Raw genomic sequence first — 15,925 nt, 5'->3', positions numbered from 1 at the left:
ATTGCTTTCATTTCTGTCTGTTTCCTTTCAGCATTGTTATTTTCTGTAACACTGGCGGAGGTTGTTACATAGTGACAAATGAGAAGAGCAGAGGCAGATCATCTAGCTGCAGTTAATCTTCTTTATAAGGTTTTGGTTTTTCCCCTTCAGAGATTTTGAACTTCAAACTGCAACTGATATTTTTATGGACTTGAAGACAGAGCAAAGATACCTTTTGCTAATTGTTGAGACTGTTCACTTGAAAAGTTTTTAATTACGATGGACTACATCTCAACTACTTAAGCACTCAACAAATTAACAACATATCAAGGACAGTGCTTCTGACTTCAGTACAGGTTAGTGCTCTGTTGTGTGTCTGTGTGCTGTATTGTTGTTACATTTAGTTTTCTTTAGATTTGATTTATTATTAGTTTAGGTATTATTATTAGGTATTATTGGATTTGATAGGTTTTATTATTCTTTAGTTTAGTAATAATTTTATTTTACCTGCATAGTCTCCTGAAACTGACATAGCGTCTTGACCAATTTAGCAGAATATTAACATTGAGTGAGCCAACAAATTTCGTCTATATATTTATAAAACAGGTGAAGCTTGAAACTGTAATAGTTACAAATATGCATTAAAAACAAATGTTTCTCACTATTGATCTAAAGGAAATATAAAAATAAATAGCTTTATTTAAATTTGTAATGGGATATTTGTGAATGCATAGGTAATACTAACCTTTTGACTGATTTAAGACAGTTTATTCTCAAACAAAAGACTTCCTCTTCTGAGCATGAATAAGACACTGCAGGTTAAATGAGGGAAAAATAAACAATAAAATCACACATATGACATAGTCTCTGCGAGCAGAAAAGTTCTATCACAGATGTTTATTTCCTTACTTTTATCCAGGAAAGCAATGAGGCTCTTAACTGCAGGCCTCTGGGCGGTGGTCATGTTGGCGGGCCTGCAGCAGATTGCTTCGTCACCTGGCACCATCGTAGACCGCTCGTCAAAAAACCTCTCCTCTGTCCCCAGAGACCTGCCACACACGGCTGAGTTTTTAGACCTGTCATGCAACCACATAAAGCAGCTTCACAGCGGAGACTTTAAAAACACCACTCTCCTGAGGTTTCTGAACGTGTCATGGAATGGTTTAGAGGAGATCGATCCGGAGACATTCCTTGACACACCTTTCCTGGAGGAACTGGACCTGTCGCACAATATGCTGAAGAATCTGTCGGGTCAACAGTACCTGAAGCACACGGGTAACCTTCTGTTGCTAAATCTGGCCCATAACCCCTTTCCCACCATGACACTGGGGAGTGCCTTCAGTTCCCTGGTAAAAATGGAGAGATTAGGACTAGGAGCAAAAAACATCAGTGTAGGCGATTTCAAGAGTATTGCTGAAGTGAAACTGCGTACCCTGACCCTTTGCCTGGAGGATGAAGTGGGTTATGAGACAGGCAGCCTGAAGGACGTTCACACTCAGAGGCTTCAGATAGCCTTCACTACCCATCACATAACGGGCCTTAATCTGGTTGATGATGCTCTGTCACTCTTTGATGAATTGGAGTTGATGAATTTGACAGGAGGCTATGATGAACTGGGAAAGCAGCTGAGTGAGAGGGTAGAAATCCGCACTTCATATCTTTATCTCACCAACATATCAATGGAATGGAACGACTTAACTCACTATGTAAATGTGATTCTGCTTAAATCTATAACCCATCTGGTTGCCTCTGATGTGGCCCTTCGCAATTTGCCTTATAAAGACACTGAGGTGACCCAGACATCTAAAATGGAGTCCTTTTCAGCCAGAAGAGTAGTGGTGAAGTCTTTCTTTTTTTCACAGGAGTCTGTATACAATTATTTTATAAATATGCCAGTGAAGAGTATGTCCTTAACGGAGACAGCAATCATACACATGACATGCCCTAAGACACAGAGTCCAATCCTCCAGCTGGACTTTTCTTTTTGTGCTTTATCTGACACCATTTTCTCAACAGTAGAGGGTCAAAAAACAGTTGAATGTGAGAGTCTGGGTAATATGAGGAAACTGATTCTGGTCAGCAACAATCTTAAGAGTCTTCACTTGGTGAGCAAACGCATACAATACATGAAGTCCCTGCAATATCTGGACCTCAGTCTCAACTCCCTGGTTTACAACGGTGTGGAGGAGTGCCTCTGGCCACCAAACATCACCAATATGAGTCTGTCTTCTAATGGTCTGGCAGACTCAGTTTTTAAATGTCTACCTAAAGGAATAGAGACACTGGACCTCCAGAACAACCAGATTTCTGCGGTCCCATCATCCATGTTGAAATTGGAAAACCTTACGTCTCTGAATCTGAACGCCAACAGGCTGCGGGATCTGCCTGTATGTACTGGTTTCCCCATACTGAGTGAGCTTCTGCTTAAGTCAAACTCCCTCCATGCCCCATCTGTAAGCATGCTGGAGAGCTGTCCCAAACTCAAAACCCTGGATGTCAGTTACAACCCCTTCACCTGCACCTGCGCCCTGAGGAGTTTCAGAAGTCTTGGCATCAAAGCTGAAAAGAAGAAAAGTCACACAGGAACTGAATTGTTGGGCTGGCCATCGGACTATTACTGCACCTACCCAGAGGACGTTAGAGATTCCACCTTGAAAGACATCTGGATCCCAGAGATCACATGTGATGTTGGCATTCTAGCAGCCACCATCTTGTGCACATCAGTAGTACTGATTGTGGCAATAGCGACCCTGTGTCACCGTTTGGATCTTCCCTGGTACATGGGCATGATCTGGAAGTGGACCAGAGCCAAACATCGTGCCAGAACACAAGTTCGGCCCGAAGACCTGGTGGGCGTTGAGTTTCATGCTTTTGTGTCCTACAGCCAGCGTGACGCCGAATGGGTGCAAAATTTCCTCCTTCCTAACCTTGAAGGTCATGCAGGAGGGCTCCGAATCTGCCATCACGAGAGAAACTTTGTACCAGGAAAGACAATTATTGAAAACATCATCAGCTGTGTGGAGAAAAGCCGACGCTCCGTGTTTGTGCTCTCTGCTCACTTTGTCAAGAGTGAGTGGTGTCATTATGAGCTGTACTTCGCCAGCCACCAACGCGTTTCTCGAGGATCGGACAGTATTGTGCTGGTGCTGCTAGAGCCTCTGCCTCAGTACACAATCCCATCCAAGTACTATCAGCTCAAGGCCATGATGAGCCGGCACACCTATTTGGAGTGGCCACAGGACAGGGCCAAGCAGAGGCTGTTCTGGGCTAACCTCAAAGCTGCCCTTCAAGCAGACCTTCCAAATGCACCTTTGCTATAAATAGAAGAGTGATTGCGAAGGGGAGGCCTAAAGAGGAAAAAAGAATTGTAAAGAGGAAGTGTGGATGGAACAAACGGGAAAGTTTACAAGAGGAAACATAGAAGGGGGAAGAACATGTGGGTGCGCTGGAGAGACTGAGAGAAAAAGTGTATATTTTTTGCATTCTTTTTTTAAAACATACTGTTTTGAGCAAAAGCATCTAATTTTTAATCTTGTACTAACAACTGAAGACGAAACTGTTCTTGTAAGCTTGTGCGATATAAATCACATAGTAAATTGCTTTAAATCATTCAAATGACATTTAATGGTAACATTTATATAAACTAACAAGTTGATCAAGTTTATAACAAAAACAATAAACTTTACCCAAGACTATCAAAATGCACTCAATGCTTCTGTCAATACTAACATCCGCAAAATATCACAACATGATTAAACCACTTCAAATGTGGTTAAGCACATATTGTGGTTAACACCAGAAAGGGAAAGAGGACTATGTACAGACTACGAAAGCTGCATGAGCACTGTATGTTATGAACGCTACTATTCTCTCCAATCACCTAAAAAGAGAGGTCCACTTTTAAGGCAAGAAAACTCCTTTTTTTTCCTAAGAGTTCAATGATGGATGAAAAAGACAAGAGAACTAGAAATTATTTGTCCTGTGTTGGGACAGCAGCAGCTGTTGGGGTCATAAGGTCAGTCCAGCTGCATCAGACACTGTGCCTGGGATGTCTATGAGTCAATGATGAAAAAGGTTCAAAAGCCACAGGCCAGGTGTCAGGGAAGAGACTGGATGATGATGATTTTCTCGTTGAGGCAGAAACGGTGAAGCACACTCAGCAGGTTCTCTCCACACCGCGACACCTGCCTCTCCATGGCCAGGCGGAAATCCTCTTTCACTCCTTTGGTGATTCCACGAGTCACTGTGTGGTGTCTGTAAGAGTAAAAGGATAAAAATAAATATAAAACATAAAAACACAAACATACACATGGTCAGAAATGTCTTATCAAGAACTGGTTTGTCACAAAAAGAGACTAGGATCTATATGATCTATGCGGTAAAGACAAAGTCATGGAAACAGCATGTTCCTTTTTTCTTACACACCAATCAGCCAGTCAAGATTATACAACAAAGGATTCACTGTCATAAATAAAAACCACATAAAACATGTCCACAAATGAAATGAGATCAAGTGTTATGAAAAGGCAAAAAACTAAATTGGCTGTACAACAAGACCAACATCATCCTCAGATAAACAACAACATTAACAACAACACTGATGACCACAGAAAGACGAGCAATGGCTCAAATAAACAAACGCCGACAGGAAATCAAAGAACATCTAACTCTTGATGTAAAATGACAGGCCCAAATTAAAACTGGGGGGATGACAAGCCTTGAAGCTGGGAATGAAGGAAGGGTGACTGGTGTGGGGGAGAAATGGGGACTGTGGGAGGAGGGGCCTGGGGTACCTGTCCATCGCCTGCACCCCTTGTAGCAGAAGGGTATTTAACTCCACCCCCAGGGCGGGACTAGGGTTCCTGAGGGACAGCAACATTCAACAACTCTCAGTCAGTGAGGGTGCATTCAAGTGTCTTAATTTCTACAGCACTGAATGAAGGAGCTTAAAAGAAGCTTTATTTCAACCATAAACCCCTTCTCTTTAAAATGCCTGCTCCGTAAAACAGCATTTTCATTTCAAAGAAAAAATTTCCCCACAGGCCATGTCGACTTAGATCAATCAATAGCACTGGTTTCTATAAAAACACATCAACAGAACGGGAGTGTGCAGAGTCACGATGCCGACTGAAACGTTTCTACGAAATGCTTACTTGATCAGCATTCCCTGATTGGGCAGCAGCTCCAATTGAATCCTCCCTCCCTCTGGAGTTCGCAGGTACGCAAACTCCTCCAGCATGTCAATGTCTGACAAAAATCATGAGCTTACGGAAACTAACATCCAATACAAACAAACGAACACAGACAAAGTAACCACAGAGTTATTAGTCTATATACAGTATTTATAAATCCATTCTATTGTGGTTGTGTGGGCAGTTACAAAAAAAAAGGATACTGGTGACATAGTTGAAGAAATTCTCATACTGGAAACTGCCTTGCTGACAGATTTTATCCACTGCCTTTAAAAACAGCATCTCGCCATGCGGCCAGTCGTACTGCAGAAGCACCACCACATGACCGAGGGACAGGTCATCACGATTGTCTGTGAAGGCACGGAGCTGGTTGGCCAGAATGAGAAAGATGGAGAAAGATGTTCAAACAAAGTTTTATATCTACATAAAGTCAGCAAATGCATCAGAACAAATAACGCCTATCAAATCACCGTCCAACTACAAAAATCACAAACTCCAACTCCTAAATTCCAATCATTTCCACAGATTTAGGTAGAGTCAGTACCTTGAAGCAGGCCAGCATGAGCTGGAGACAGAAAGGTAACACAGCTTTGCTAGTGCAGGGAAGCAATCTCAGGTCATTACCTAGTTATGACACACACACACAAAAAAAAAAGAGTCAGTACATAACGTTCCGGTGTAATCAGTCATTATCATGACTTCCGTATCTTGAATCATCAAGGGATAACAGTGGTTTCAATAAAGCCAGCTGTTACTAAAGAATATGCAAATTGCAGCAAAGGGAACTGACAGTCCAAGTGACTGTATTGTATTACAGTAGCATTATAGCGGTACTGAGTTAGTGGTCACATTGTGGACACGTTTCAACATACTGACACCACCATTTTTGGTGAGAATATTAGATGTCAGTTTTTCATATAAAGTTAAAAGCTGTTCAGAACTCAAAATTGGCACGTGACAGTACTTTTACAAACGAGTTTACCTTTCCTTGTTTTGGTCTTGACTCTGCCCTGATCTTCCGGGGTCTTTGCTGGTTCTTGGTTTGGGGGTACCAGCCCACTGACAACATCGAGCAGCTTCTCACAGGCCATCTGATGAACAGATATGGCACAAAATCTACATCACAGCTTTAAAGAGGGCAGGAGTAATACACACAAACTTTTTACAAAATTTCAGTAAAACAAAATGTCTGCAGTTTTGTCACTGGTACTCTTAAATTCATTGATGGCCACATATGTACACATTTGTACATCTGGTAAAGTTTATTATTGAATTTAAATACATTTAATAATGGCACATATGTTAAAAATCTGGTATAAATGGAAGATAAATATAGAAGCTTTGGGGTAAAATAATAAAATCTCAGTTAGTCACAATGGTTACCATGACAAGTTTATTAAAAAAGCCAGAAATATCAATTGCATTAAACTTCTGAAAGGTATCTCTAAGATTGGTTTAACTATAACGCCCCCTTCAGGCCAGTTAGCATCATAGATTAATTTCAGATTTCACATCAGGTTTTTTGTATAGGATCTCTATTATAAGTCTACTGTTAGAATATAATGACAACATAATATATAATGACAGTATAAGCATCTCTATACACAAGATTGACAGCTCTCTGCAGAAGTGGAATTAAATTAACAAGACTCTAAATCACAATTTCATTGTGATGCTGTTGTAAACAGAATGTCTGTGCAGTGTTATAATGTAACACAATATAAAGAAACTTGTGTGTACATCTACAGTCTGTCTCCTGTTGAATTTCTACCTTGTACATGAGTGTGTTCGTGTGTGTGTGTTCTTACCCTGTACTCTCCCAAAGCATAGTGGCAAGAGGCCTGCTGTATGAGGGCCCTGTGGTGCTCCAGACTGGCCTGACCTGAGGGGCTCTGCTGCCCAGGCTGAGGCTGCAGTACTGTAGCCATCTGGTGCAGGCTGGAGAGGGCCTTCCGGTACTGTCCCTGGAGACACACATACACACACACAAAAAGATATTTTAACATTCCTAAATATCTCCCAGTTAGGATAAATATATATTTGTCTCAATTCCATTAAATTTCTATCAGTTTCATCCATTTGCTGTAATCAGCTGTGTAATGTTTTAGGACCTCTATTTGTCCCATTCTACAAACACTGTATAAATCATTATTATTATATTATCATTATGAACAAAATAATTGTTAAGATTCTTATTATAAATATATGTATTGTTGTATGCATTCTTTGTTACATCTCCAATTACTACATTTCCCCCCAGGGATCAGTGAAGTTTCATTTAATCCAGTGTGAAATGATAGAATGCTTTAAAAAGGCAGCAGGTGTCTTCTCACAAACAGGAAACATCTTAACTTTTTCTTACCTGGTATATGATCATGTCAGTGAGGAATATTCTGAACCACAGCCAGTTGTCTGTCTTCCATGAGGCACAGATCTTCTTGAATTCTGTCAAAATGCAAAATTACAAAAAAATTTAAATTAGCAATTTGCTAATCTTAAATTCACCCATCCGTCACCTGGGAATCGTTGTGGTTGCCACCTTACAATAATGTGACAGAGTGACTGGACCATGTCTGGATGTGTCAGTAAAAACGCCAACAAACATTAAATGTCCTTACCAGTTTCCAGGCCATCATGGGAGTGAAGGAGATCCCAGCTCTCCCTCGCTATGCGGAAGCTCTCCAGAGTCTCTGACCAGCTGGGCATCTCAGTCTTGTTCACTAATATGTGTCGACCACGACCTTTCCCCAACCCTTCCTCATCGTCTGAGCTCTATAATGTCGCATACATGTGCACAGTAACCAAAAAGCAAGTGCAAAAGAAGCAAACTCTAGTCATATACAACCTATTTAAGAATACACACACACACCATGTGAAAGTGATGTAACACAAGAAAAAGTGTAAAAACTTCTGAGTGATCTTTGATCTGCCCTCACCATAGTCTTCTCTCTGCCATCAGCGAGTTTACGTTTCTTATGTGCATGTTTCACTGCTCCCCTCTCCACCTCTATGTCATTATACACAGAACTCAGATCCTCTACAAGGATCCATGGCCCTGAACTCAGCGCATTCATACCTGCCAAACGTAAACACGTCATTTGATTAATGAATCTCTGATTGAAAACACAACAGCGATGCATATCCGGAGGAACTAGAGTGAAATAGACAAACAGGGAATTAGTGTGCAGGCAAAGACAGAGGCTGACCTTGGAACAGCAAAGGCTGTACAGCTGAGACATAGAGAAAGGCACTGCGAAAGAGGACAAGCGCAGCACAGATGACCACTTGACTGCAGCAGCGGGACCATGTGTCTCCTTCCAGACCAGGCAGGTAGCGACACAACTCCTTCACTCTAAGCAGCATGTCCACATAATTCCTACTCACCACACATACACACAAAAAGAAAAAGTTAAATTACTCAAAAGCTAAATCTATTTATCCATTTATAGAAATGACAGTAGACATAATATTAATAACAAGAGACATAATATTGCAAACAAGTCTAAACAGCACCACAAACTACAAAGCCTCATTAGGTAAATCAGCATCTCTCTAAAACAGTTCAAACAAAACCTTAACATAATGGCAGTCATGAATGTAGGGTTCATTCCATGTGTATTAGACTGCATTAGTTTTAGCCAGATGTGCCTAATATACAGTCATTAATTAGGTGAACTAAATAAATAATTCAATATTACAAGGGCTACCTGAATACAAAACAACCCTGAAGAACAGTACTGGCTAACAGACAAGCAGATTGAAAGAGCACCTCTGTCCTTTGTCTCCCTGCCACTCGCAGCGGGCTCCAACCACAGCGAGGATATCCAACAGCCTCTCCCAAGGTTCTGCTACCACTGAAGACTTTTCCGACAGGCCATCAATCACATAACGCTGGGAGCCACGGGACACACTGGGTGACTTTAGAGACCCACCTTCTTGGGAGCCTGAAAGGAAAGAAAAACAAATGAGATGAACAGAAAAAAAAAGCCAGGAAGGCAGAGAAAAGAAAAAAATATGGAGGCAGATCCTACTGTAGGACAGGGAATCCTGAGATTCAGAATGACCGCACTGGGTTATTGCCAAGAAAAAAGGAAAGAACATCAACACAGTGCAGCTTTACCTTGTATCTGTACATCTGATGACGGTCCACGGGTAACATAACCAATATAGAATTCAGCTGCTTTCAGCATGTACTTCTGCATCAGGCTGGTCGGCAAGCGCATGTCCATGTTGTTAATGACCAAAGGAAGGACATCACACACTGTAATAGTAAAAACAGCATATAGCAAAGGGCTGTATTTGCAAATGAAGATAAAAAAAACCAGCAGATTTTAATGGAAGTGTTTCACTGACCAAAAAGTTTTCGGAAGCAGTTGACAGGAGTCTCCACGTTCTCTGAAACCTCCGCCTCCAACAATGTCTCTCCTAAATTTACCTAAAAATACAGCAAATACTTAGAGCAAGTTCAAACATCAAAATAGGGGCGTTACAGAGGTTATCGTATTATTATGTACCCCATGTTGGACCACGGACTCTGGAAAGCGTTTCAGAAGGAGCAGCAGCATCTCTGCCTTCTCCAGAGTGTTGAAACACTGCTCTGTGGCTTTCAGGAGCATCTCACACTGCACACGGCCAGGTAGAGTCTCAAAAAGCCCTAGGGCAACAAACACACACATAGAAGACAAAAAAGACCCTCCTCTGATTTCCAAAACAAACACTGTTCCTTCCATGGCCAGCCACACTTCATTACCACACCCCTCACAGTAAGGATGTACAGTAATATATACATGGACAGTATATGGACAAGGCAGTTCAACTCCTCTCACCTCGTAAAAACTGTGTATGCTTGTCCTGAGAGTCACTGCGCAGGGCAGCTGTGATGACACTGATCTCCCGCCAAACAGTGGGCTGATCTGGAAAGTTTATAAACCTAAAGGGTGGACAAATCATGGACAACTGAGCTACTGAGGCTTAAGACAGGGTATTTTTAATAACACTAGTGCCATAGACAAAGTGCACTGTCACTCACATGTCATATAAGAGTCTCCCAGCAGAAGTGGTCCTCTCTGCATTGCGTTCAATGATGTACATTTCATACTGTGAAAACATGTTCACCAGACATAAGATGCTTACATTTCAAACGTGGTAACGGTGATGCATTTACAAATATTCATGTATCTCAGGTGGTTCTATTATCTATTAACTAAGCAGCTAAACCAAAAGCTTAATGTTACCTGTATGTTGAAGTCTGCAGGGTACAGGGTCCTGGCTGTTATGAGCCAGGCTTTGGCCGCACAGGGATCATCAGAGACCAGCTCCCGGGCTCTTTTCACCAAAAACTCACAGTCTTTTTGCGCCGACATTTTAACATGAATCAAGCTTGCAGTGCCGAAGACGACAAACTGACCCCACAAGCAACCGAGGCTGTAGTTTAGCGCATATGGTGGATTAATTTCGTTAAGCCGAACAGAGCTTTTTTGTGCAAAATGTGAGAATACCGCTAGCAACAGCTAGCTAGTTAGCTTTAGCTATGTCACTATCTATTGACATATTTGCTAGAATCGTTCACCAACCCGTGCTCTATTATTCAGTTATCTTATGGACATGGCGCAAATATGAAGAAAAAAAAGACCAATTAAACGAGCTTTCGACGTTGCCCGTCAAAACCAAACCTTTTATTTACCGACACAATTACCAACAAACGTTATGATCATGTCACACGGCAGTCGTAAAAAATGACACTGCGTCCTACTTTACGGCCAATTGTCAAGCGCCGCCGGATTATCTAAGCGCACTAAACCAACAACGCTGTCGGCGTTTTTTTGTTTAACTAGACGTATGTTGTACGTCAAAAAGTTGCAGAATGATTTGCCAGCCCAAACTATGCGCTACTTACTTCTTACAACACAATCAAATACATTTTTACATGTGAAAGAAACTCTCTGAGGTCCGTTGTGGCCCCATCCATGTACTCTCAGATTTGCAGTAGTGCGCAGGCGCCTAAGAGGCACTGCTGCGGTCACCTGCTGCTGGAGCTGCAGACACGACCTACAGTCAGTAGTGGCCCAATTCCCCTGCAAAAATAACTGCTCCTCACCTGTCAAGGGACGGAACAGCGACTGGTGCACACGGAAGGTAAAGACTACTTCATGAATCCGGTGGTTGTTTGACCAAAACTGTGAGACGCTGTTTTACCTCTGCTGTCAGTGGAGTGTGCAGCCAATCATAAACCAGCGCTTGTCCGTTTTGACTCTGCTTATGTTAGCCTCTTAGCATGCTAATCAGATAAGTGTTTTTGCGGTAGCATGCTGCCATTACGTCTAATCATGTGTCAGCCCTTGCTCCCTTTACCTTATACACAAATCTAACTGAGTATCACTGCCATGGCGGAGCAGGCCCAGTGACTAGCACTGATGAGCTAGCTATATTGACTACCACTCAAGCATTTGTGTGTGTAGCTCTTGGGCTAAGGATGCTAGCCCGCGTTGATTTGCTGATCTTGAGCTATTCATTCACGAATTAACTAATGTAGGCTCGTGTCCTGATCCTAGCTGAAATTAGGGCTTCCTGTCTTTTTATTTGCCAAGTGACTGACAGCATGCGCGGGCAGCAGAAATGACACGGCAAGCTGCGGATCTCAGAGGAAGTAGCACAGAGGGCGTGTTCTCCAAAGATTTAGCTATAGAAAAAATAATCGGAATGCATAACAGTCCATAATAGGAAAAAAAACAAAATACTTCCTTCGTGCATTTAAAAATTGCTGTTACAAGTAAGAACCCTGCATTCACAGTTTACCTTGAGTAAAAGTCTGTATGTAAGTATGACCAGCAAAATGTATTTTAAAGCTATCAAAGAAGTATGCACTATGCAACACGTATGTAGCATTTTAATATTGTGTCTGCGGCAAAGCTAGTAGTGGAGTAAAAGGTTCAATATTTCCTTATGTAATGTGGAGTTTAAGTATAAGGTATTATAAATGTAAGTATAAAGTTAAAATACTACAGTAAAGTGCAAGTACTTTAGAATCGTACAGTAACTTGATGTACTTAGTTACCTTCCACCTCTACATTCAAATACGATAAAGCAAAATAATAATATAATAATGGCAGTGAATTGTGGAGTTAAAATTTGCAACAATTATTGAAAATGTGTGATAAAAGTCTCACAACATGTAACTAAAATACCAGTACCTCAAACCTACAATATCAGAACTATTGTAATACATTTATAAATTCCTTAACAGGTTCGTACACGTCAGTTTTGTTATACTGACCTGAAACTGTGTGTCAGGGTTTCTGGAGTGATATTTTGGTTGACGCGCAGCGACCTCTAATGACCTCACAGCTCTGACACCACCATCTCCTCCTTGCTCTATATTTAGACAACTCATAGACAACTTGCTTTAAGTAGTGAAGAAATGTATACACTTGTTTTCAACTTTGTAAGAATCTGGCTTTCAATTTGAGCAGATTTGTTATTGCTATTGTATGTGGCAGATTGTGCTACTAACTTCTAACTACATTAAACACTTCTGTGATAACATCAAATTCATGGTGCTTTGTAATGTACCTTAAATGAATGAACCAAGTGTCTTCTGCCACTCAGATCTATACCCCCTCGCCCCGCCCCCCCATGACTAAACCAACACTTATCAGTCCATTAGGTTGTGTAACAACTCTTATCAATGGGCAGTTGTGGCAGACGTGAATGTACAAGTTTAAGGCAGGTAGCTGTGGTTAAACAGTTCAATCAGGCAACGTTGAGCATGAAGCATTTAGACTGTACAAGCCAGTTAATCTAGACCGCTGCCAGTACATTGCATGTTAACAAAATGTTTTCAGAAATGAGTTAAATCAGCACATAAATTGACAATTATGCAAAAAGAAATCTTCTGGGTATATTTGAAATTTTCTCTCTTCCTCACAGGGTGCAGATTTTACAGAAGAGTGTGGTGCTGATGTGATGTTGGAGGATCAGGCTGTGGTGCACTGAGCCTCCCATGGCTGTTAGCACCATGGACTCTGAATCAACCCGGACCCCTCAGCCCCAAGCTGCCCTGACTGAAAGAAGCCACTCCCTCCTGCCTTTTGAGGCTCTGAGTGCCACTCTGGGCCCTCAAGGGAAGCACTATGTCTGTGGCTCCATTGCAGCTTTTACCAATATCGTGGTGACCTTCCCCATCCAGAAGGTCCTGTTCCGCCAGCAGCTGCACGGTGTGTTGGCCACTGAGGCGGTGCGGCAGCTCCAGAGCGATGGGCTGAGGAATCTTTACCGGGGCCTGTTGCCCCCGCTGCTCCAGAAGACCACAACAGTGGCCATAATGTTTGGCCTGTACGAGGACTTCTCTAGAGTCTTATTGGACCGGGCCGATAGCAGCGGTGTGCCGGAGCTGGTCACACGAAGCTTTGCTGCAGCACTGGCAGGAATTGCAGAGGCCATCCTGACACCATTTGAACGCGTGCAGACTCTCCTACAAGACCATCGGCACCACGGCCGCTTCAACAACACAGCCCACACCTTTCGGACACTTCTGACTGAGTATGGTGTCAGAGAGTGCTACCGTGGCCTCGTGCCCATACTTCTCCGTAATGGCCCGAGCAATGTGCTCTTCTTTGGGCTCCGGGGGCCCATTAAAGAGCAGCTCCCAGAAGCCACTAGCCGGGCAGGCCACTTGGTGAATGATTTTGTGTGTGGAGGGTTGTTGGGGGCTGGCCTTGGCATTATGTTCTATCCATTAAATGTGGTAAAGTCCCGGGCTCAGTCTCAGGTTGGCGGAGCCTTTCAGCCATGCAGGAAGGTGCTGCTGACAGTGTGGAGAGAGAGGGGTGGCAGCTTGGCTATGCTCTTCAGAGGGGCACACCTGAATTACCACCGCTCACTCCTCTCTTGGGGGATCATCAATGCCACCTACGAGCTGCTGCTGAAGCTCTTATGAGAGGGGAAAATGGAGATGACAAAATAGAAACGCAGAAAGAAAGAGAAAGTATTTAAAGGGAAAAACGTATATGGAGCGATAGAGCGAGTTTGTTGAGAAGACAGGAAATTGTAAAAGTAAAGCCAATGCACTTGCTGTCTGCTGCGGTTTGTGGGACGTTGGAGTTGCCATGATTGAAAGACAGCAGTGAAGTTGCACTTCTGACAGGGGCCAACAGTCAATGTGAGATAACCACCTGCCATTGCGACTTTTTACTGTTGTCAGAGTATTACAAAACAAAATACACGCTTTAGCCTATACAAAACTTGTGCCAGGGTCCAATTGAAATGCCCTTGTTTGCTCTGTGTACAAAAATTTTGCGGAGCAAACTAAACTCCAGTGCTTTTTGTCCCACAGTTTCAAGCAATGGTTACTTGACTGGATAAACTGTTTTATAGGAGAAGCTGTTTCTTTCTATGTGCTGTGTGCTGTGGTGTTTTGTAGACAGTATCAATCTTTTTTTTTTCGACCAAAAGCACTTTGTCTGTGATGCTGAATTCTGCCACTTAACTCGAACACTTTTGTGCTTTTGACCATTGAAATACCCCAAAAATTGTTGTCAAGGAGAATGTACTAAACTGTACTAAACTGTGTGAGTGTTGGCCCTTTTATTTCTCGTTATACTCACTCTCCACTTACTCAGAATATGTCGATGAGATCAGAAAACTAATAAATTAAAGAAAGTTAAAATTAATATCAGTGATATACATGTTCTTGGAAATACTGTCCAGTGGACACAGGCAGGCTGTTTTAAACTTTTTGTCTTTTCACACATAATTCATCTATGTGAAATGTTTTGTTTGTCTTGACTGATTTTGTGAAGTGCTGGTGGCAGGGTATATGTGTTACTTGAGTTTTGACAAGTGCCCATTGATTCATATGTCAGTAAAACATACGGTCACACCCATATCTTGTCTGTTTTTATAATTCATTGGAAGAGAGAAAAATAATACTGAACCTAGAATATGCTATTACAACAGATAATCCCACAGAAAATGTTTGTCTTTTTTTAAGGGTTTTTTTTTTAACAAAGCCTTTGCAGCTTCAGAAAAAGCTATAATGACATTAATTTTATTATGCACTGTTTCGGGGATATTGTTCATTTATTGACTATAAAACAAAGTGCTCCTCAATGTTTGTTTCCTTTTTAGAAACTTTAATGACACCAGTTTTATATGTGCATCTTTGTCCTTTTGCTCACCCTTTTTTATATTTCCTCCTCTCACGCTTGCTGTCCTCTCTGTCAGTAACATCTGTTGACATAATGGGCTCAGATTTCAAGCTTGAGTAGATGCGGTCTCCACGCGGCAGTTCTCCGTGGGTACGGCAGCCCAAAGAGGAAAGGCATGCTGCATGGACACACAGAGAGAGAGAGAGAGAGAGAGAGATACTGAATAGTAATGGTGCTGAGAGAAGACGGGGGCAGAGGGTAATGTTCAGTGGCACAAAAAGCTCAAGCTGCCATGTAAATGGATCACTTGGCCTATTTCTTCAGTTCTTTTTATCTTGTCTGCCCACAGTCTACTATGTTTCATTAGATCTTTTCAAGGTTTTCCAGGGTTTCCTCTTCGAAAGTACAGCTTTGTATTCTATAAGGTAATGAAAGTGGGACACCGTCTCTGATACTATATTATGCTGTTTATAATTACCACTATCCATGAAGCACAAGTCACCAAATCAGTAGAAAATTGTGAAATTTGTCAAAGTGCAACCAAATGAAATGTTTGAAACCAATCCATTAAAAATGTTGACAGTGAATAAGTTTGTTATGTGGGTGTTT

At 41.9% G+C, this 15,925-nt stretch overlaps 3 protein-coding genes across 4 annotated transcripts; 2 read left to right on the top strand and 1 right to left on the bottom strand.

Annotated features, from left to right (window-relative positions):
• Nucleotides 1-59: 59 nt before the first annotated feature.
• tlr1 (toll-like receptor 1) lies at nucleotides 60-3,680 on the top strand. The gene is made up of 2 exons (XM_041047650.1): nucleotides 60-335; nucleotides 899-3,680. Exon 2 carries the CDS (start codon nucleotides 906-908, stop codon nucleotides 3,297-3,299), a length of 2,394 nt encoding a protein of 797 aa, XP_040903584.1. The 5' UTR covers nucleotides 60-335; nucleotides 899-905; the 3' UTR covers nucleotides 3,300-3,680.
• Nucleotides 3,586-11,122, bottom strand: ints10 (integrator complex subunit 10). 2 transcript variants are annotated; one of them, XM_041047651.1, is made up of 17 exons: nucleotides 10,406-11,122; nucleotides 10,201-10,268; nucleotides 9,998-10,101; nucleotides 9,686-9,825; nucleotides 9,525-9,606; nucleotides 9,292-9,432; nucleotides 8,941-9,115; nucleotides 8,378-8,550; nucleotides 8,108-8,247; nucleotides 7,790-7,943; nucleotides 7,534-7,616; nucleotides 6,980-7,135; nucleotides 6,154-6,262; nucleotides 5,716-5,795; nucleotides 5,375-5,537; nucleotides 5,133-5,226; nucleotides 3,586-4,233 (listed from the first exon to the last, which is right to left on the bottom strand). In XM_041047651.1, exons 1-17 carry the CDS (start codon nucleotides 10,532-10,534, stop codon nucleotides 4,077-4,079), a joined length of 2,148 nt encoding a protein of 715 aa, XP_040903585.1. In that variant the 5' UTR covers nucleotides 10,535-11,122; the 3' UTR covers nucleotides 3,586-4,076. The 2 variants fall into 2 exon arrangements, with proteins under 2 accessions (XP_040903585.1, XP_040903586.1); XM_041047652.1 differs by having other exon boundaries at nucleotides 8,378-8,547; nucleotides 10,406-11,121.
• Nucleotides 11,123-11,173: 51 nt separating this feature from the next.
• slc25a51b (solute carrier family 25 member 51b) lies at nucleotides 11,174-15,895 on the top strand. The gene is made up of 2 exons (XM_041047653.1): nucleotides 11,174-11,306; nucleotides 13,098-15,895. The coding sequence occupies exon 2, from the start codon at nucleotides 13,171-13,173 to the stop codon at nucleotides 14,104-14,106; it is 936 nt and encodes a 311-aa protein (XP_040903587.1). The 5' UTR covers nucleotides 11,174-11,306; nucleotides 13,098-13,170; the 3' UTR covers nucleotides 14,107-15,895.
• Nucleotides 15,896-15,925: the final 30 nt, after the last annotated feature.

Source organism: Toxotes jaculatrix, chromosome 10 (genome assembly GCF_017976425.1).
Source record: "Toxotes jaculatrix isolate fToxJac2 chromosome 10, fToxJac2.pri, whole genome shotgun sequence".
In the NCBI taxonomy this organism is placed as follows: Eukaryota; Metazoa; Chordata; class Actinopteri; family Toxotidae; genus Toxotes; species Toxotes jaculatrix.
Note: the sequence above shows the minus strand (reverse complement) of the source record. Positions and strands in the feature narration are given on the sequence as shown.

Bases quoted from the DNA above. Each gene is read 5' to 3' on its own strand.
- tlr1 (XM_041047650.1), top strand. From the start codon at position 906: ATGAGGCTCTTAACTGCAGGCCTCTGGGCGGTGGTCATGTTGGCGGGC.
- ints10 (XM_041047651.1), bottom strand. From the start codon at position 10,534: ATGTCGGCGCAAAAAGACTGTGAGTTTTTGGTGAAAAGAGCCCGGGAG. The intron at 8,551-8,940 runs GTGCTCTTTCAA...ATGTGTGGTGAG, and splicing joins CAGGGAGACAAAGGACAGAG to TAGGAATTATGTGGACATGC. The intron at 7,944-8,107 runs GTGAGGGCAGAT...GCGACATTATAG, and splicing joins ATGGCAGAGAGAAGACTATG to AGCTCAGACGATGAGGAAGG.
- slc25a51b (XM_041047653.1), top strand. From the start codon at position 13,171: ATGGCTGTTAGCACCATGGACTCTGAATCAACCCGGACCCCTCAGCCC.